Below are 19,499 nucleotides of genomic sequence, written 5' to 3'. Positions count from 1 at the left end.
CCACTCTTTTATCCTTCGACCTGATTGGTAGACCCTGCGACCTGCCAGCCATTGGAGGATTACTAAGAGCTCCCAAACGGACCTAACTCGCCATGATTGGCTGAAAGGCTCGGCTCAGAAGATTTCGAAAGCTCGAGTCTCGAACAGCATCGCAGTAGCAAAAAGTTATCCCTAGCCAGTGGCCCTTGTAATCGACCAGAGCACTGAGCGGGAAATCTCGTGTGAAATCTGCTTTAGGCATGGTAATTCTTTTTTAGGTAAGTAAAGAGCCTCCTCCCTCGCACTCCCACGAGCAATTGGCTAACTTACCTCCCGACTCAGGATGAGACCAACACGCCTCCATTCCGCGTTAGGCCTGCTCCTCCGGCCTCAGATCACGGCTCCCGGCCTCAGGTTGCAGACGCGATTGGCATCCAAGGATACACAGCTTCCTCTGGTCCCTTCCACTCTCCCGTTCGTCCCCGACGTCGAGACCTTTCTGACATTGATTGGTCGGGGGTTGCGGCAACATGCCCCCAAATTCCCCTCGTGGGAAGCACTCTTCTCTCTGACATCCGATCAACTGAGGGAACTCGGCGTTGAGCCACCACGGACGCGACGATACCTACTGAAATGGAGGCAGAGGTTCAGGGAGGGGAAGTTTGGGGTTGGCGGTGACATCCAACACGTGGACAACGGCACTGCGCAACTCAAGGTGCTCGAGGTCGAGAAGGATCCTCTTACCCGCCTAAAATACGTCGTCAACGTACCCGCGGGACAGAATGTGGAGGATATTCCGCAGGACGAGCTGGTCCGGGTTTCTGGTTACCACATCAAGGGCGCCCGAACGATTGTCGGTCCTTATGCTCTGCCAACGGCAGAAGGTGGTGCCCGAGTTGCCGTCACGGAGGGCATGTGGGAGGACAGGAGAGGCCACAAGGTCGACGGAGGTGAACGACGACGGGCCGAGGTGCGATTCAAGAGGCGCATCGCAGAACGGAAAGCGATGAGGGAGAAACAGGGCTTCCATTAAGGGGGGAGGAGATATGCTGCCAAAGACAACCAGTCCTCTTGTTCGGGGAGCAGTGTCTTGAGAAGCAGGGAAGAAGAATGTTAGACTGTAAGCTACTTGTAAATATTGCATATGTACAGTAAGATATCCATCCTACGTTCTCTCATGGTGCATGCCTCTCCCTCAGAGCATGCAGATCAATCAGCATGCTTACTACTGATATTGGCATGGCATCAGGGGTATGGTATCTCTTGGGGAAGTTCTGTTGTGCCAATCAACCTCTACAAACACTTTAGGAGCCATCAGTCTTGGAGGCGTGTTTCCATATCTGACTAGTACATATGACTGGTACCGCAGTACGCACCAGCTCTCATGGGAGAGGACTCCCAGGGCGTCTCTCCTTGCTGCATAACCAGATGTGCAGAAAAGAAATTAGGCATCTTCAAGATAATAATTAGCAGGCGCTTGCACAGCTTGTCCAGGTGTAGTTTGCACCGGATCTCCCAAGTCCCGATTCATCGACATAAAAAAAAGGGCTCCAGGACGCACTGTGCCGCCCAGTGGTGTGGTTTGTGGCTTTTTTGGCTGCCTCTGGAGACTGTGTGTCAGCGTTGACTAAAAGGCATCGAGCTCAAAAGGGGAGAGCGTTCATAACTCAGCGACTCGACTTAAAACTGGGAACTAAAATCTTCTCTCTCCTTCTCATCTTTCTCGCATCTTCGAAGCCTCTCTGGTCCGGATTTTGGAGGCCCTGTCATGGACGATGAACCGGATCGAACGACCGAAAAAAGAAACTGGTTGCCTAACAGGCAGCGTCGAAATGCCAGGAAACTACCTAGCTGCCCGGAACTCTGGATACCGCTGAGCCCAGCCCTGGAAACCCCAGGAGCCGATGGCTGAGCCAGCCATTTCTGACGTACACCTACGGCAGTGCAAGCCCCGAAGACGATGACATCAATTCCTTAGCTTGACGCCAAACTGACTTCACGATCTGAGTTAAGTATTTAAAAGGTGGATTCCACCTTCTGCAAAGCTACGAGGTCTCCATTACGAGTCACGTCCACCCAACCCATTCCGCACGAGTGGAATCGAGCCCCGAGACCTCGTCGAGTTGGTCCCCCACAGACCTGGCTTCTTAGAAGGGCGGACGAATATATACCAGGGCTTCGATGCGCAAAGCCCAGGACCTCGATTCGCGCGCAGTTGCAATTCTATCGCATTCAATGGGCACCAGTGATGACGGTGTGGCAAGAGATTGGAATTTTGGAAGATGGAAGGGTACTGGAGAACTTGGGTCAATGCAGAAAGCCGAAGCCGCCTGGTCAAACCGAGTCAACAATCCGAAATCAGTCGGAGGGAACAGGGCAGCTACGACCGCGTTTCTTGGCATCAAGGTCTCGACCATTTTTTGGTCTCCAAGACCCGACATTTTGGGTGCCGAAGGAGGTCAGGGTTGGGTTCGGGGTCGGGAACCAATGCTGCCGTCGGAATGCATATCGCCCCATGGCCGGTCTGGGTTCTGCGTGGGTGCTTGACCTCCGTTCCGGTTGACACCAACAGCAACGCAGCGGCACACCTCGAGTGAGTCACATCTTCATGACAGGATCCTGTCGATCTCCTTGCGCACTCCCGGTCACAGAAGCCCGCAGCTCCTCGATGGTCCTTGTGGCTTAGACCCCTGGTTGCTACCAAAATACCTCTGGTCGCATTCGCCTAATATCTGCAATCGGGGCTTAGTGGGTTGGATGTTCACAACAGCTCCCAGCTCGTTTTACACTAGCCCGGGCACTGCTGGCATACACCCCCAACGGCCACCATTCCGAGGCTCGATAGGACAAAGAATTCGTCCCTCTCTGACTTGCCAAGGTAAAATGAGCTACCGTACACAACGCAGCTTGGTTCTTGGCTGTTGCCCAAACTAAATATAATCCTGACAAGCCGACACTGCCCACTACGAGTATCATCACCGGATGTGGATGGGGATGCGGATGGGGATGCGGCGGGGGACGCAACTGCCGATTTCAACAATTGTAGTCGACAAACACAAACGGTGAAGATCGTCTCACCCAAGAGACTTTTGTTGCTAAACATACTGCGGCTGAGGTTTGTTTCCATGAAGAGAGGTCTAAGCCTCGTTTTCATGCTGCAATGGCGGACCGCTGCCCGGTGGCCACTTATATTGGAAACCGATGTTCACCCGTCACAGCGTTGCATCCAATTCCGCCATTCGCTCTCTACCTCGGCCAGGTACTTTACCTCGCCCATCGGAGTTTACCAGGCCCGATAGCGGCTTCGGGGCACTTAATCTCACCCAGTCTCGGAGCTCGGGAGCAAAGGCCCATGGCATGGAGGGGGAGTTGACATCGGTTTGCAGGTTATTTGCAGTTTGTTTGCACATGGCATGCCGTTCACACATCGGTCCAAGCGGGCCGTGCATAGGTCGCTGCTCCCAACCCAATGATTCGGCAGTCAAGGGCGGCAGATGACATCGCAAGGACAAAGTAACCACCATGCACTGCGTACCGTGTACTGCGTATTGCGTATTCCCTACAACCGCGTACCCCACGTGCGTCATCGACGCAGTAGACGCGCCAGGAAGCAAACGTTAGGAAACACGCGTCAGCCGACGCCTTACCGAACGAACCGCCAGGTCGATTCGGTCCCGTGTCTGGTACCAAACTAACGTCCACTCTCAGGTGGGTGCATGGGTTGTGTAACATGCATGAGCCGCAGGGCTCAGGCTTGAGCTACCACAGTAAACCTGCAGGCCGTCTTACAAACACCCATACACCAAGTACCATCGAGTCGACACAGTCGAGATTGGAGGTGGAGAGGCGACACTACCTAGGTACCTACCTAGGTACCCAACATTAACTTGTTTCACTCTTCAAGATCAAATCGACCCCAAATCTCTTTCCGGTGGATCCTAAGAGGACATAATTAGCAAACACCCACTGGCACCTGCATACCTGGTTCCTCGCTGACATGGGAATCCCCTACCGCTTGGGACCCCAACGCAGTTCCTTTCCTCTTTCGCAAATAAGACCGCGGATCATTATCCAAAACAGATTTATAGCGCCAATTCTAATTCTAGAACAACCTGCTGGACGGTAGCCGCCACATGCCATTGGCGACAAACATTCAGCTTGCGCGTTTGTCAAGTTCCGCGAGTGGTCCAATTCCGAGAAACGAACGGGCATGTTAGTATTCATAGTGCCGTTTCAAATTGACCCCGCAACCTCGATACGCAATCTTAGCTGTTATTCACAGAGATCTTAGCGGTACGGAGTGCTGCCCAGGAAATAACCTGTCTCAGGCGGAGTTGTCAGAATGGAAGTGATGTGATTTTTAAGCTTATCCACGATCACGATCAGTCAAATCGTCTTTGTCAGCAATATTTGCAGGTGTCTGATAGGTAGTAACTACCTAAGGGTAGGCAGTAACTATACTCGTACTGGATAGAGGTACGGATACCGAGATACGCAACAAGTCGGTCCCTCGCCCTGCCGTTGATATTCTCAACTGCGATGCGCCTTGGCGCGAGGGCCAGGGCTGCCCAGCTCGATGGGGTTTCCCTGCGAGTCGACACCGATCCTCTATCTCGACTTCGAAGAAGAAGCTCACCCGCAGCCCCTCCATGAATTTAAGGACCCACACCTACCTAAGGTGTGCAAGGATTGATGCAGATCTCACAGCCCCATAACCCTGCATCTTCCGCTACCGTACTGTGTGGTAGTACCTAGGTACCTACCTAACCGTCCCATCCCACTACCTTATCCCACTATCCCACCGGCCCACCATCCCAAAGTCTGCTTTTCAGAGAGCCCTGCGTCTGATGTGGGTCAAGAGCACACAAGCTTCTTCAGCTGATTTAATAAGAGTCCGACTCAACTCGACGCCCAAGCAATGACAGTGAAGGGACACGTCTTTTTCTGTTTTTGCTAATAATATCATATTATTATTGTTTTAAGTTACACTATCTCTACCCCCTTCTTCTTATCCCGAGTGGAGAATGGCCAGGGTCTAAAAATATGGCTGCGGGCCGCGGGATCTCTCCGCATCTTTCAAGTTACTAGGTACAGTACCTTACGCCTCGTGCTGCTTGTCCCGATGTGGAGATGAAGTGGAAGCTACCCACCATTCTGGTTGCATCATGTGATCCAGACATTCTCTTGACGACCCCTCCCTGATGAGTTTTACTGCTCAGGTGCAATAGCGATGAAGAATGCAATGGAAAACCAGGATACCTTTCAAGGCCTTTTTATTAATTCATTTTCTTCTCGAAAATAGTTGGGGGGGGGGGAGAGAAAGAAAGGAGAGAAAAAAGAGAGAAAAAGGTCATGCCTTTTCCTGATTTGGAACTTGGGGATCGTATTCCTCGGATTCCCAATAGAGTTTTCCCACCAGTTACCTAATACTAGCAGATCCATACCCGCTTCCCGCACTCGAGTTGACATCAAGCCACCAAATGACTCCTCTCCGTTCTCTGCTAGTGCAAACTAAAGCTAGGTTGGCTCGTCTTTCCGCACCTGTTTGTGTTCAGGACCCGCAGACCTATCCATGCAAGTGTATCGTCGCCCATCGCCTTGTACCTGACCTGCCTAGGTTGCTTAGTTAGTTATGCCTATGCTACGCAGTTATTCGCACATGTGCATACCAACCCCCGTCACATACCATCGACTCACCAATCTGGAGTCCTGCGCGACGCCTCCTGTGCCCTGTTTCATAGGCAGACACCCCCTCCTTTCCAGCCCATCACACATGGAAACAGACCAACGACCACCATCACCCATGTCTCGCATCCCCTTGTCTCTACATATCGCATTCTAAACATCGGGTCCACCTTCCCCTAAGCCCTGTCCGTTATGGTTGCCAAGAAAGATACCCTCCCTAGACCATACATACACTCTAAGGGTAGACGACCTGCGTCACCGTCATGGCATTGGCAGCCATGGCCCGCCTGCCTTACGAATATAGATCCTGGGTGAGGACGACCTGTGCGTCCTCCTTCACTATCTCCATCCGACTAAGACAGACGGGATCCCAATTGGTGTCAGCACAAAGCAGAGAAGCGTATACTACCCCGAACCCTCAAATATCCCCAGAGTGCTCAGCCTCAAGATATTTCCATCTTTAGTCTATCTCGTCGAGTTCGACGGTCAGATTCTCCAGAGCTTACCCCGTCGCTCGTGCCCGCCGGCCCTTGCGGTAATCCCAGTCCATCACTTTCAAGAAAAAAATCGAGTATAATAGGAACACCGCGCTGCTAGCTTTGTGTGTGTTGGAGACAGCGAGCAGTTGTTGTTCTTTAGCAAAGAAGACAAGATCCATCAGGCCGTGAGCCTCTTCCTCCCCCTTCTCTTATTAAATGTCCTCAGTCCAACATCCTAAAGTCCAAGGATCAAGAGTGATCCCTGCTGTCGAGATCACCGACTACTCGACCGAGTCTGTGGAAGTCTTTGACGACCCAGCCTCGCCGCAGCAGTCTACGCGCTCGTCACTATCACCACCGTCAAAGACGTCATCGAGCAAACGGCGAAGCAAACCCACAGCCCGGTCCGGATCAGACGCAGAACAAGACAGCTCCAAGATGTCTTCGCGATCATCCACCAAGAAGAGTTCTTCCAAGTCTTCGTCCAAGTCGAAGCAGAAGACAGATGACTGGAATGAGGTCACGGAGCCAGAAGAGAGGAGGCGCATCCAGAACCGCATCGCGCAGAGGAAATTCCGTACGCTACCCCCACCCGCACCCCAGAAGGCTCCAAAGCCTTGGGCCGGTTTCTGACAGAAAGAGGCAGGCGAGAAGGCGCGTGAACAAAAGGAGCGGGCGCAGCGAGATGCCCAGAACAACGAACACGCCGGCAGCAGCTATCGCATCCCGGAGCCAGACGAACTCGGCCCCGAAGACGAGCTCTCGGGGCTGCCCTGGGGCAGCCTCAACATGCGATTCGTCGTCGCCAAGGGCCACGAGAGCACCAGCCAGCAAGGGAGCCGCCGGACGTCGGATCACAGGATCGAGGACAACCAGCAGTTTCTGAGCGCACAGGCGGGGGGATTCCCGCCCGCCATTGCCAGTTACGACGGACGAGACAGCATTGGCGATGATAGTAGCAGGTACTATGACGACTCATCACCATATTACTACGACTATGAACTCGGGCCGGCGGATCCTAGCGGGCAAATCTAAAATGGCAAGTGCATCCATCAAGCAGCCCCCTGAGAACGCCACCCCACTAACGATACGCAGTTTGGTGTTTTTCTACAATTGAGCTTGCTTCTTGGTGCAAGTCTTTCGCCGGAGAGCGGGAATGATGAGGCCACGACGTGTCACTTTGGGATTCTGCCGTTGGCAGGGTTACGACAACGAATAGAAGACGAATTGCCATGATGCGGTATGGGCTGCAGGCGAGACATACGAGGGGCTGGAGTTGTTTGCTTGGTCTGCTTCTGCACTTCCACCCTGCTGCTCCTCCATTGAGGATTTTTAGACACCCCTCCCCTCAATCCCCCCTCTCCTTCGTACCTCACATTGCATATACCCACCGGCCTGTTCCATGGCCTTCCTTCTCTTGTTTTTCTGTTAGGTAGTGCTGCGATTGGACATGCTAGAGAGAGAGACCTGTCATGGCGCATGCAGAGAAGCAATAGAAGCTGCATCATCAAGTCAATGAAAGGGCGCACATTCACAACCTTGATGACTAATTTGTCGCCTTATGTTACCAGTCCATGCAGCAGATTCATCAAAAGCCTGGCAAATGACCCTGACTGCTGCCTGATCAGGGTGCCAGTCGGTAAGGCTTGAGAGAAGCGTCATACCTGTATCTGGAAAGGCCGGGGGAGGGGCCACATCACCTGCATACGAGCATTGCGAGGGACCTTGCGTCAGCAAACCGCGCGCCTCGGTTGCGGCCTGGGGTGGTGGTGGTCGTAGAAAAATCGCGAGAAAACGTGAGGACGCGTGCCCTATCTGGGCACCCACCCCCGCATCTGCAGAATTGGCTCAAGCCACCAACGAGCGCCACCCGACCCTACCGAGCATCGGACCAGGCGGAATCCACCTTCAGAATTGGGAAAGGGGGGGTGGAATTCTCGATTCGCTCACCGGACAAGTATCACTAGTAGACTGCATGCAGATGCATCTATTCGGACGCCATACCCCTCCCCCTTTGCCTGCCCCCGAACCAGCGCAACGGGCGAGGGTTTTTTTCTCTGTGAAAATGCCTCGGTTGCGAGACCAAACCAGGTGGCATTCCGCGAGTCCCATGGGGTTTGTTGGGGACCCATGAAATTGGCTTCCAGGGGTGGCCGGGAGAAAGCTCGAATACCAGCCAGTCAAAGCAAAAGATCGAGGTGTGGAGCTAGCCTGAGCTGAACTCGGGGTTGCAAGGTTCCTTTACCCTTTTTCGTTTTTTTATCATCTACCGACTTGCAAATCCCTTCCCGATTCTGCTTACGGCAAGGCTGACTCGAACAACGCAGGTCGACAACACACAGGCATGAGAGAGGGCAGGGTAGGGTAGGTACCTGCTGCTCGGCGCGCCTCCGGCGGCCCCGGCCCCCTTGGTGTGCCTTACCGGGGCGGGGGTCTTCGTCTTCCTTTTTTTGTTCCTTTTTCACTTCTTTTTCACCCCCCCCACTAATCCGTACCCGGTCCCGTAACTCGGTTCCCCCCCCTGCTCGTACGCTAATGAATCGCGATGTGATGAGCCATGTGGCCCCCGCTGGCCAATTACGGTGTTTACTGTGAACCGCCGTACCCTTATTCCGGCCCTTACTCCCAGTCCTCTGTAACCTGCCCCCCCAATCACCACCACTCGAGCCGGGGAGGGGGGGTCCCGACCACCAAGCAAGGAGGCATCCTCTGCCCGCACAGCAGCAAGGCGCAACGGGAGGGGCGGGATCGATACGAGAACAGCCAGCTGATGGTGCCCGTGCCTGGTAGAGGGGAAGGGGAGAAGGTAGGGGGTGTGTGGCAGCAGCCCTACAGACGGCAGGGGAATTACAGGACCGGGAAGACTCGGCGGGCCCACACGCGACGTCGGTCGGAAAATTCACGCCAAGAGGCTCCGAGGGCGAGGACACGAGGCGCTGCGGGGAGGGGTGTGCTCGGCCCTGCTCTGTCTGGCGGACGCGGTGTTGGTTTGTTCCGGCGCAGCCGTGTCTAACTTGCTAGAATGACTGCGCTGCACTTCACCAACTGTGTCTTCTGGTGCCGCGGGTTGCTGACCCAGCCAATTTCCGTGAGCGTGCGACATTCTAGGGGATGGGCTTGCTGGCTGCCAGGGATACGATCATGCTAGGAAGATAAGTCACGATATTCTTGGTGTTATGGAGGACCCAGTTACGATGGCCTTGAAGACATGCATGGAAAAGGCTTCTCGCTGGCATAAGCTGCCTAATTCGTTTATTTTGTCTTATTTTGTGCCCGGGTCAGTGCAAGTGCATTGAACTGAACATAGGCGTCCGTATTCCTCCAAGTAGAATTAAAGATATCCAAAGCTCTATCACACAGAATTTCCCTGTTGCTGTCGATTCGCAGGTTAGCTTGGGGTTCTCTTAGAATTAGGTTGCCTGAGTCCCGATGCATCGTATCCTCTTGACGTGTCTAGGCGACCATTATCTAGAACTAATCTGACGTCTGGATTAAGTTTGTGAGTTTTAGCCTGCTTCCCGGGCCCGGTTCGGCCGATTCAGCCGTCCGAGTGTTTTCGGATTATGGAGCCCGGGAACGGGAAAGAACCGTCGGTAGGCCGCTTCCTGCGGGTCAAAAATTCGGCCCCACCCTCCAGTGAACCCCTGCATGATGTAATTGGCGTAACTAGCGTCAGGGAGTTGAGTGCATTTAGCCTCGCAGCCTTGCAGCCAGCTTATCGAGCTCAACGTGTCCAGAAAAAGACCAGCAAAAACGGGCCTCATTAACATCGCTGCAAGGCTGTCTTGCCAAGTTCTAGTGCCCGGTTTGCACTGGATACCTTCTCGTTGATGCAGCCATGGCACGCACGCGCCAATTGAGCTTCTTGCTCACTTTTCTTCTCTCCAGCATCTTGCTGGTCGCCCCGACAGCTCTGGCAGCCAACGACGAATCCATCCTCACTAGCGAGATTGGCAGGCTGAACAACCAAAGCTTACTATGGGGTCCCTACCGCCCAAATCTTTACTTTGGTGTTCGTCCCAGGATACCGAAGAGCCTGATGGCTGGGCTGATGTGGGGGAAGATTGAGACGTATAACGATTTTCAGCACAGTAGGTTCTCAACAACCCCGGGCTGGGAGACACGGCTGCTCAGCCGCCGCCTCCCCCCCCCCCCACAACGGGCTCCCTGTAGGCTGTAACTGACCAGAATGATTGCTTCAAGGTGTTCGGTATACGTGCGAGCAGAATGAGGGAATGGAGGGCTATGGCTGGGACGAGTACGATACACGAAAGGGAGGCGTGCAATCGATACACGACAAGGAGAACAAGATCGACATCACGACATCATTCGTCAAGGTCCCCGGCGGCGCGCACGGGGGAAGCTGGGCTGCGAGAATTAAAGGGCAGCTCAGAGAGGAAGCCGACCCGGAACAGAAAACCATCCTCTTCCTCTACGTCACGCAAGAGGGTTTCGGAAGCGAGCTGGAAGCTGTACGGGGCGACGAGGCGGGTTATGAGGGCGACGTGACCCTAAAGGGCTCGTCTGATGCTCTGGGAATCTATAAGCTGGTCGTCACAAGGGGCACCGGCAAGTATCCCGAAAGCGACCATGAGATATCCGAGACCCGGCCTACTGGGAAGGCCATCGTGCAGTCCCTGAACCACCCGGAGGAGGTTCTCTGGCAAGCCAAACCGGTCATCTTCAAGCAGTTGAAGGATGGCGTCGACTTCCTCGTCGAGAACAACTTCGATAACGACAACCCGCCCCCGCCGTGGCAAGTGTATCAGCTTGCCAACTCGCCTGGGCACGGAAACGTCCAGATCGTGGAGAAGATTTTCGAGGGGGATTTCGAGTTTGACATCCTCTTCTCGAGCGCCTCGAGTGGCAAGGATATTACGAGCGAGGATTTGACTAGAGAGATCAAGGAGACGACTGAGTCGTTTGGTGACCGCTTTTCCAGCATTTTCGAGCTTAAGGCCCCATTTAATGCCGAGAAGTACAAGAAATTCGGGCGGAGCATGTTCTCAAATCTTATTGGAGGAATAGGGTATTTCCACGGACATTCATTGGTCGACAGATCATATGCCCCTGAGTATGACGAGGAGAATGAGGGCTTCTGGGAGGAGACCGCCGAGGCTCGCGCGCGGAGACAGGAGAAGCCCGAGGGACCGTACGAACTCTTCTCGTCCATCCCCTCAAGGCCGTTCTTCCCGAGAGGGTTCCTGTGGGACGAGGGATTCCACCTCCTCCCTGTTGCCGACTGGGACATGGACCTGACTCTCGAGATCGTGAAGAGTTGGTTCAACCTCATGGATGATGACGGGTGGATTGCCCGCGAGCAGATCCTTGGCCCAGAGGCTCGAAGCAAAGTCCCTGAGGCGTTCCAGACACAGTATCCCCATTACGCCAACCCCCCCACTCTATTCCTTGTCCTCGACTCTTTCATTGATAAGCTTCGCAAGTCGAATGGATCCTTGCCAGCTGGGAGGGAGCATCTTTCGCAAGACGAGACCATTTCAACGGCCTCGATCGATAACACCGAGATCGGGGTCGAGTATCTGCGCAGGCTGTATCCGCTTCTGCGTCGCCAGTACAACTGGTTCAGGAAGACCCAATACGGCGACATCAAGTCCTACGACCGCGATGCGTACTCCACAAAGGAGGCATACCGCTGGCGAGGGCGGACGATCCAGCACTGCCTGACAAGCGGTCTGGACGACTACCCGCGGCCCCAGCCTCCTCACCCGGGCGAGTTGCACGTCGACCTCATGTCGTGGATGGGCATGATGACCAAGTCGCTGATCAATATCGCCGACGTTGTCGGCATGCCCGAGGAGGGCGAGGAGCTGAAGAAGATCCTGAACGCGATCGAGCACAACCTCGACGACCTCCACTGGTCCGACGCGGACGGTTGCTACTGCGACGCCACCATCGACGACTTTGAGGAGCACAAGCTCGTCTGCCACAAGGGGTACGTCTCGCTGATGCCCTTCCTCACGGGCCTGATCAAGCCGGACAGCCCGAAGCTGGGCAAGATCCTGGCCCTCCTAGGCGACGAGGAGGAGCTATTCAGCCCCCACGGCATCCGTAGCCTAAGCAAGAAGGATCCCCTCTCCGGCACCGAGGAGAACTACTGGCGCAGCCCCGTGTGGATCAACATGAACTACCTAGCCATCGTGCAGCTCTACGTAAGTACCCATACCCCTCCCAACCAAGTACCCCCTTCTCCGACCCTTCCCCTCATGCTCACACTCCCGCCAAACAGAACACCGCCACCCAGGACGGACCCCACCGGAAGACGGCCGCGGACCTGTACGCGCGCCTCCGCCGGAACATCGTCGACACCGTCTACGAGAGCTGGGCTGAGACGGGCTTCGCGTGGGAGCAGTACAACCCGGACACGGGCCGGGGCCAGCGCACGCAGCACTTCACCGGCTGGACGAGCCTCGTCGTCAAGGTCATGGCCATGCCCGACCTGGCCGAGGGCCGTTCGCGGGACGAGCTGTAGGTGGGTGCACCAGTTGTTCTGTGGAGAGATTGAGAATGTGGGGGGGAGATATTATGGGTAAATGGCGCGTGGTTTGAGATTCTATCACCGAAAAATATGTATGATAGGTGGTTTTTGAAAAGGAGGACAATCAAAACGATCGTCTCGGGGTTTGATCATTTCGGGATCCCCCTTTCTGCATTGAACCATGTGGCCTATGATGAAATAACAAGATCTACTTCGCGGTGCAGGTTACCACACGAGACTAATGCGAGGAACGGCAGGCCTGACCATCCACAGGGATTCTATGACGACGACAGGTCCAAGTATTGCAAAGGGGTTAATACGTACATGCAAGAGTTTCTGACGGCGCAGGTGCAACCGCTTGCTCGCTATGGCGTGCTTATGATGGACTACCCGGCCGATTCGCGTTCGACCAATCTCGTTCGCGCCATCATTGAGAGTAATGACTTGATACCTTAGGTACATGACAGCGCAAGACTCTGTCCTACTCTTAGGATATAAACACCATGTGCAGCACAGATGATCAGAGGAGGAGAATTTGGAAATTGAGAACGCTGTGGCGGAAATGATTCGATGGGTCTTTAAGGAGCTCGCAGGTAGCAGCTAGGCTGCCATTCACAGTGACCCCAGGGGCAAAACGACACTCCTCATATCTCTGGCCGAAGCAATTCGACCCTCACCCATCCGATGACCGGCATACTATCCTCCTCTTCGTAACCGACAAGACCTTATGCACGACCCCATATCATACCGAGCCGCTGGAAGAAGGAAAAGAGCGAGCCTTTCGGAACCAAGCCGCGGTATGTGGACTGCCAGAGGGCGGCAAAGCTTGCTGCTGATGGTTAGCCGGTGACCAAAAGCCAAGCCATCGTGTTCTTGGGGGGGGGGGGGAACACAAACCCTCGACCGGCCCAAGCTCGCCGAACCCAAGAGCCTCGACCGCCCAGGGCGCCAGCAAAGCCAGAACCCCAATGGCGACGATGGTGACGAAGACCGGGTGTTCCCGCGCAAAGTCGAAGAGCTCTTCCGCGGCGCACTGCGCCGTCTCGATGGCCTCTCGCAAGACGGTGTTCATTGACATGGCCTGGTACGCCTTGATGGTTTCCTCGATGCCCCGCAGAACGGCCTTCGCAAGGGCCTCGGTCTAGCTATTGGTACGAACAACCTCATCGAGCCGGAGCCGCAGCTCCTATCCTGGCTTCTCGGCGGTGCAGAGGACGTCGACGATCTTGGTCGCCTGCCGCTCGATCTCATGTGACGGTTGGTTGCTGGCGGAGGAGGGAATCCAGCTCGGCGCGGGCTTGGTGTTCCGCCCAGCGAGAAAGGAAAAGCACCCGAAGCACTGCATCGCGATATTCTCTAGTTACGTGTTCTCGGTGTTGTGAAGAAGGAGTGGTGTGTGAAGAGTCATGACACGACGAGGCTTTATGGAAGCGGAGTGTCACGACCTGTTGAAAGTGGTGGCGTATCATGCCCCCCTTCCCCCCCTCCCGGCCGCGGAAGGTTATAGTCCCCGATTGGCCGAATGGCACAGTCATCGGATTGAGGCCCATTTTCGTGTATTTTGACACACTGAGTTACTCAATTTGATTACCGTTCTTGGTATAAGTACATTGCTTCCTTATTACAATCCCAAGCCTCCCTCAGTTTACGCCAGAACCATCCGTGCCGGCCGCAGACACGAAAATGAATACAAACCCGCCGCTCCCCCTTGTTCAGTCCTCATTTTCTCCCCCCTCGCTCCTTCGGCTCATGCTCCTTTGATTACACTCATAATGCGACGCACTGAAACCCATCCCCCGGCCATCTCCCCTGAACCCCGAATTTCACCGCAGCTTCCCCGCCAGGAACCCGTCCCCCTTGCCTGCGACCTCCTGCCTAGGGAGCACGTCGACGGTCCTGCTCAGCAGCTTCCTCAACTGGGGCGTGATCATCTTGTCCGCGGGCGGCGGGGCGGCGGCGGCGGCGGCCTGGGCCCCCCCCCTCCTCTGCTGCTGTTGCTGCCGGGGGGAGGCGGGCGACGACGGGGGAGCAGCGCTGCTGGTGTCGGCGGCGGTCTCGCCCCCCTGCGCGGCCCGGGGAGCCGGGAAGGTGCCTTTCTTGTCGATGGTGTCGACGAGGCGCTGGAAGCGGCGGAAGAGGGCCTCGGCGCGCACGAGGGTGGAGTCGAGGTCGATTGTGGTGGATAGCTCGTTGACTTTTTTTTTTTTGGTTCGGGGCGTTAGTGCTGGGAAGAGGGAGGGCGGGAGGAGAACTGGGTTGGTTGCCAACTCACTGTACTTGAGGACCTCGTCAAAGTGCTTGAGGTGCATCATGATCACCTCCCGGTGCTTCTCCAAGATGGCCAGGGCGATGAAGAGATGGAAGCTGCTGGTCAGGTAGTCTGTCCAGAGCACCTCCCACAGGTGCAGGACGTCCATCCACTGGAACTCGCGCTTGTACCACACGAGAAGCATGCGGAAGAAGAAGAAGAAATTGGTGCTCTCGGCGGCCTGTAGGTGAGAATAGAGCTTGGGATCCATGAATTGCACGAGCTGGTCGAGAGTTAGCAGCTGCATGCGCATCCCAGACTGGTCACGCAGAAAGTTGCGCTCCATCCGGTCCATGAAGTGCTTAAAGCCCCAGAAGGCCATGGCGTCGTCCTGCAAAACCGCGTAGATGGGTGCCATGAGGTCGGACATGCCCTGGACGTAGCCCAGGTCCTTGTTGTACTCATTGTACGTGAGGAGCATGTCCTTCAGCTGCTCCAGGTGGACGTTTGTCCCAACGCTGGCGAAGGGGGAATCCGGATCCGGGTGGGGGATATCCTCGCCAGCGAATATGGGGACGTTGCGGTCCGTCCTGTGCACATCCTTCTCTACAAGCCTTCACATTAGCAGGAAGAATATTGGACAGGGAGTTGGCGGAGGGGTTTCCATACCGATGCGCGCTCTCTGTTCCCTCCACCATTCGCCCTCTTCTCCTTCCCCTCCCTTATCGATCTGCCGTTCCCACCAGGACCCCTTAAGCTTGATGTATTCGTCTCTCAATGAAGCTGCCTGGGCTTTCCTCTCATCCTCGGTGCTGTCCCAGTCATAGACGCCCAGCAGGAATAACCAAGCCTGCTTGCGGACACCGTCATCTTGATCTAATCCACCATGGAAAATCCTCTCCTTTACCTCGTCTACCGTAACGGATAACCGCCCGGTTCTCGGGTCGAAGAAGGTCTTCCACTCCTTCAACGTTACCGGTTTCCTCAGATCTTGTAGTGATAGACCGGTGCTGCCTTCGAGCAACTCGAATTCCCCAACATCGGTGTCTTCCAGTTCCATGACATCCCGAGCGGTCCATACTCTCTGATTCCGGTCCCGCTCGCCCTGTTCGGCGATACCCATCGCCCACCTCGCCAGGTAGATCCTAGCACTGTCGAATTCCTCCTGCAGGGTCTGCACCTCGGGATTCCTGAGCAGTTTCCTGACCTGCGGTGGCACCCGCGGGTTGTCGAGCACGTCCTGGGCGGCCTGTCTGGTGAAGGTGGTCACCTTGCTGAACTTCTCCATGATGTTCCACCCCGTCTCCTTGACAAACTTCATGAACGGGTCCATGCCGGCCTCCCTCTGGCCCGAGCCGCGGCCTGCCCCCCCGGAACCCCCGGCACCAGTGCCCAATCCGCCGCCGTCCCTCAGCGCGGCCAAGCTCGTCGTCGGCTGCCCGCCAAAGGCGTCGCTGTCCTCGGCGGTCGGCTCGACGAGGTAGACGTTGGGCTCGGCGCCGCTCCTCTCGACGCGGACGTAGCGCCTCAGCCAGCGGAGGACCTCGTCGCCGCCCCAGAACATCTCGCCGGCCTCGCCAAAGGGGTCGAAGGACTCGCGGGCGCGGCGCTTCTTCTGCAGGATGGTGCTCTGGCACTCGCCGTCGTGGAAGAAGAGGGCCGGGAAGCTGTCGCCGGCGCGGCTGTTGATGATGACACTGCCGAACCACCAGCCCATGCTCGGCGGCCGCACCAGCAGGCTGTAGATGGCCGACACGGGCACGGCGAAGGCGTAGTGGCCCACCGAGTCGCGGTGCGTCGTCACGGTCGGCGGGGGCGGCACCAGGTACGACTGCTTGGGCGGCGAGTCGCCGTCGCAGAGGTCCACCTTGACGTAGATGCTCGCGGCGTCGCCGAGGGAGGACTCGGGGAGCCAGGCCAGGAGAAGGTCGGACGAGGCCGGGGACCTGGAGTCGACGGACGAAGATGAGGTCGGCCGGCCATTGCGAGGGGCCTTCTGCTGGAGGAGGGCAATGTAGCCGGGTATGTTGTCCTTTGCCGAGGGCGTGGGATGGATGTAGACCTAACGAAGACGGCGACAGTGGGTTAGCATTATGTCTTCTCGGGGCCGATTTCAGAGGGCGTCACCAAGCACGAGGACACACACCTTGCTCTTCGAATACAGGAGCTTCACGCCGCGGCCAGTTTCCAAATGGGTAATCGTGTTGTACTCGCCCTCGTCGTCGTCGCTCATTGCATAGAAGCTGCCCGAGGGTGAGGCCGGTCGTGCTGGAACACCACTGCCTGACGACGCGGGATCCGACGTCATCGCGGTTCTCTTGGTCATGGCGGGCTTCCGGTTGGAGCCTGGCCCGGCCTTTGAATGGTTTCCAAGAGAAGTCGGAAACGGTCTATTGAGAGACCAGGTTGTCCGTCTGTGACTACCAAATGGTCCAGTTCATATGAATATCTTGCAGAGAGAGTGAAGAATGCCGAGTATCAGGGTAATATGGGGCATGTGAACAGCAGCTGGTCTGATGAGGGAAACAAGGTGGGGTGTTAGTGGTTGGAGGGGTACGCAGCTTTAACTTGGGTAGTCCTCGGTAGTTCTACTTGGTTCAGCCGCTAAAATTGACCACTTAGGACAGTGGTTTTAGGTACTTCTACCCAGCGCAGAAGGGCTGGAGCGTTTAAGTTTGCCAGCCATACGTGGACTGGAGGCAAGCCGTCGTCATGCCCCTACGTAAGCTGCGCAACTATCAAACAGTTCCATGCATGGGCCTGAGGGAACTGGCAAAGTATAGTTTCTGGCTTTACATGAAATCCCAGGTCCTGATTCCATAGCTTGATGATGCCTTTGATTCCTACCCAAGCGGGTTCTACCTCCTAGCGATCGACGCATTTCAACCAGACCCCTCCCGTGTGAAAGGTGAAAGGTGAAGGGCGGAAACGTGTCTCCCAGTCCGAGTCGCAGCGCTCAGCCAACTCCAAACCACCAGCTGCTCCCCTTATAACCCCCTATCAGCTCCAGGCACAGGGTCCTACCGGCGCTGGTTGTGATCCCTCGGGGCCGATAAAAGCAGGCCAAGCGTTATAGGGATATGTTGACCTGTACAGGGGTCGCTATTAGAATCCCCATCGTTGCCCACCGGAACCCCAGATCAGCCGCTAGACCTCGGCTCGACGCAGCATCGTAGCCTCTCTTGCCTGTCAAGTCGCGTACATACCAATCCGCCCAAGACTGCCTCATCTCTTCCTCGGCCCGCTGGGCAAGCCACCTCTCCGGGGCCCGCCCGGCAGGCCCCCTGCCCTACTGCCGCCGCCGCCGCCACCACTGTAGTCAGACTCGTTGGTCGCCCATGGCGCATTAGCAGCCACGAACGGACGATCACTACCACCTCCCCCGCCTCCTCCCCTGCTGCCATAGCCCGCTGAGGCGTCGTACATACCCCCCGGCGCGAACCGGTCCTCGTAGTTATCCCCCGACCCGCCTCCCGACCCATAGCCACCTCCCGCGCCGCCTCCACTGCCGCCGCCATACCTGCTCTGCTGCTGTTGCTGCTGCTGCGGCGGCTGGTACGCGCTCCCAGTCGACGACCCCGGACTCGTCGTCCTCGAGCCGCCCCCCCACAACCTCTGCTTGAGCCTATCCTGCGCGCTCCCGCCGCCCGCCGCCGAGCCGCCCCCACTCCCGCCGCCGCTGTAGAGGCCCGCCTGCTGATAGCTCCCCGCCCTCTGGCTGGGCAGCGGTCTGGCCTGTACGTCCTCGCGGGCCTGGTCGCTGCCGCCGCTCCTGCTGAACGGGTTCCTCGCCCCGGCGGGCGACGACGTCTCGGCGGCGCGCATCGGAGGCGGGGCGCCGCGCCCCTGGCGCAGCGACTGCGGGTCCTGGCGACCGCCGCCGACGGGGTTGTTGTCCCACAGGCTGCTCAGCCCCGCGGCGCCGCCGGGCCCGCCGCCGGGCTGCTGGTTGGCCACGAGTCCACCGTAGCGGCTGCCGACCTGGGTGGTCGTCTGGGTGTAGACGGGGGCGGGAGGGGGCGGGGCCTTGGGGTCGGGGGGCAGCCAGGCAGGGAAGGGGCGGCCCTTCTCGGTGTAGTAGTTGCGCAGCACGCGGCAGACGTGGGTGTCGTCTTCGGTGTCGCCGTCGGACTCGCCTGCGAGGAGGGTGCGTTGGAGGTGGGTGATGCGGGTGGTTGTGGTTGTGAGGAGCTGCGAGTACCAGGACGTCATGGTTCGGGTGGGGGGATTTTGGGTGGTCCGGATTCGATGATGGTGAGGGAATGGAAGTCGAGGTGTTGGAAGTTGGCGAAGGCAATGCCCTGTCGTGGGAGCAAGATTATGGTGGGTTTCTCCAATTACAGATGTAGGTAATTAGGGGAGTGGGATTCGCAACGGCGGCTAGAGTACTCGAGGATTAATATAGGTTGCGAAATCGAACTTGAATGCAGGTGGAAAGGAAAGTTTGACCAAAACAAGCTTTCAAAAGGCTGTGTTTCAAGGCCCATCACCACGAGGGACCCGACGCAACGAGCCCCACCTGTAAACTGGCACAAAGAGTGAGACAACTGCAAGTCTCGTCCAATCATTTTACTCAGTAAACTAGGTACGCTCACAGAACAATGGCAAAAAG

General features: G+C 56.5%; 6 protein-coding genes across 6 annotated transcripts; 3 read left to right on the top strand and 3 right to left on the bottom strand.

The window, feature by feature from the left end:
* The first annotated feature begins 123 nt into the window (after positions 1-123).
* On the top strand, positions 124-1,188 carry QBC33DRAFT_266525 (IGR protein motif-domain-containing protein). The gene is made up of 2 exons (XM_060423146.1): positions 124-257; positions 322-1,188. Exon 2 carries the CDS (start codon positions 323-325, stop codon positions 1,010-1,012), a length of 690 nt encoding a protein of 229 aa, XP_060286640.1. The 5' UTR covers positions 124-257; position 322; the 3' UTR covers positions 1,013-1,188.
* Positions 1,189-6,090: 4,902 nt separating this feature from the next.
* QBC33DRAFT_266657 (uncharacterized protein) lies at positions 6,091-7,428 on the top strand. The gene is made up of 3 exons (XM_060423148.1): positions 6,091-6,720; positions 6,790-7,182; positions 7,239-7,428. The coding sequence occupies exons 1-2, from the start codon at positions 6,360-6,362 to the stop codon at positions 7,176-7,178; spliced, it is 750 nt and encodes a 249-aa protein (XP_060286639.1). The 5' UTR covers positions 6,091-6,359; the 3' UTR covers positions 7,179-7,182; positions 7,239-7,428.
* A 2,424-nt stretch (positions 7,429-9,852) lies between these two features.
* Positions 9,853-13,034, top strand: QBC33DRAFT_609071 (glycoside hydrolase family 63 protein). Its single transcript, XM_060432374.1, has 3 exons — positions 9,853-10,234; positions 10,347-12,313; positions 12,391-13,034. The coding sequence occupies exons 1-3, from the start codon at positions 9,982-9,984 to the stop codon at positions 12,631-12,633; spliced, it is 2,463 nt and encodes an 820-aa protein (XP_060286638.1). The 5' UTR covers positions 9,853-9,981; the 3' UTR covers positions 12,634-13,034.
* A 330-nt stretch (positions 13,035-13,364) lies between these two features.
* Positions 13,365-13,984, bottom strand: QBC33DRAFT_512184 (uncharacterized protein; the record flags this gene model as incomplete). The annotated part of the gene is made up of 3 exons (XM_060425894.1): positions 13,365-13,468; positions 13,537-13,780; positions 13,856-13,984. The coding sequence occupies 3 exons, from the start codon at positions 13,982-13,984 to the stop codon at positions 13,365-13,367; spliced, it is 477 nt and encodes a 158-aa protein (XP_060286637.1).
* Positions 13,985-14,325: 341 nt separating this feature from the next.
* On the bottom strand, positions 14,326-17,662 carry QBC33DRAFT_266362 (rab-GTPase-TBC domain-containing protein). The gene is made up of 3 exons (XM_060423144.1): positions 17,034-17,662; positions 15,557-16,949; positions 14,326-15,493 (listed from the first exon to the last, which is right to left on the bottom strand). The coding sequence occupies exons 1-3, from the start codon at positions 17,211-17,213 to the stop codon at positions 14,463-14,465; spliced, it is 2,604 nt and encodes an 867-aa protein (XP_060286636.1). The 5' UTR covers positions 17,214-17,662; the 3' UTR covers positions 14,326-14,462.
* QBC33DRAFT_266396 (Sec1-binding region of Mso1-domain-containing protein) lies at positions 17,629-19,499 on the bottom strand. Its single transcript, XM_060423145.1, has one exon. It carries the CDS (start codon positions 19,097-19,099, stop codon positions 18,113-18,115), a length of 987 nt encoding a protein of 328 aa, XP_060286635.1. The 5' UTR covers positions 19,100-19,499; the 3' UTR covers positions 17,629-18,112.

Source organism: Phialemonium atrogriseum (genome assembly GCF_030411735.1).
Source record: "Phialemonium atrogriseum strain 8032-3 unplaced genomic scaffold QBC33scaffold_4, whole genome shotgun sequence".
Taxonomy (NCBI): Eukaryota; Fungi; Ascomycota; class Sordariomycetes; order Cephalothecales; family Cephalothecaceae; genus Phialemonium; species Phialemonium atrogriseum.
Note: the sequence above shows the minus strand (reverse complement) of the source record. Positions and strands in the feature narration are given on the sequence as shown.

What these genes read in the sequence shown, in the direction of transcription:
- QBC33DRAFT_266525 (XM_060423146.1), top strand. Translation starts at nt 323, where the DNA reads ATGAGACCAACACGCCTCCATTCCGCGTTAGGCCTGCTCCTCCGGCCT.
- QBC33DRAFT_266657 (XM_060423148.1), top strand. Translation starts at nt 6,360, where the DNA reads ATGTCCTCAGTCCAACATCCTAAAGTCCAAGGATCAAGAGTGATCCCT. An exon ending in CATCGCGCAGAGGAAATTCC is followed by an intron (nt 6,721 to 6,789) that starts GTACGCTACCCC and finishes AGAAAGAGGCAG; the next exon opens with GCGAGAAGGCGCGTGAACAA.
- QBC33DRAFT_609071 (XM_060432374.1), top strand. Translation starts at nt 9,982, where the DNA reads ATGGCACGCACGCGCCAATTGAGCTTCTTGCTCACTTTTCTTCTCTCC. An exon ending in GTATAACGATTTTCAGCACA is followed by an intron (nt 10,235 to 10,346) that starts GTAGGTTCTCAA and finishes GATTGCTTCAAG; the next exon opens with GTGTTCGGTATACGTGCGAG. An exon ending in TAGCCATCGTGCAGCTCTAC is followed by an intron (nt 12,314 to 12,390) that starts GTAAGTACCCAT and finishes CCCGCCAAACAG; the next exon opens with AACACCGCCACCCAGGACGG.
- QBC33DRAFT_266362 (XM_060423144.1), bottom strand. Translation starts at nt 17,213, where the DNA reads ATGACCAAGAGAACCGCGATGACGTCGGATCCCGCGTCGTCAGGCAGT. An exon ending in TCCTGTATTCGAAGAGCAAG is followed by an intron (nt 16,950 to 17,033) that starts GTGTGTGTCCTC and finishes CGTCTTCGTTAG; the next exon opens with GTCTACATCCATCCCACGCC. An exon ending in GGAACAGAGAGCGCGCATCG is followed by an intron (nt 15,494 to 15,556) that starts GTATGGAAACCC and finishes GAAGGCTTGTAG; the next exon opens with AGAAGGATGTGCACAGGACG.
- QBC33DRAFT_266396 (XM_060423145.1), bottom strand. Translation starts at nt 19,099, where the DNA reads ATGACGTCCTGGTACTCGCAGCTCCTCACAACCACAACCACCCGCATC.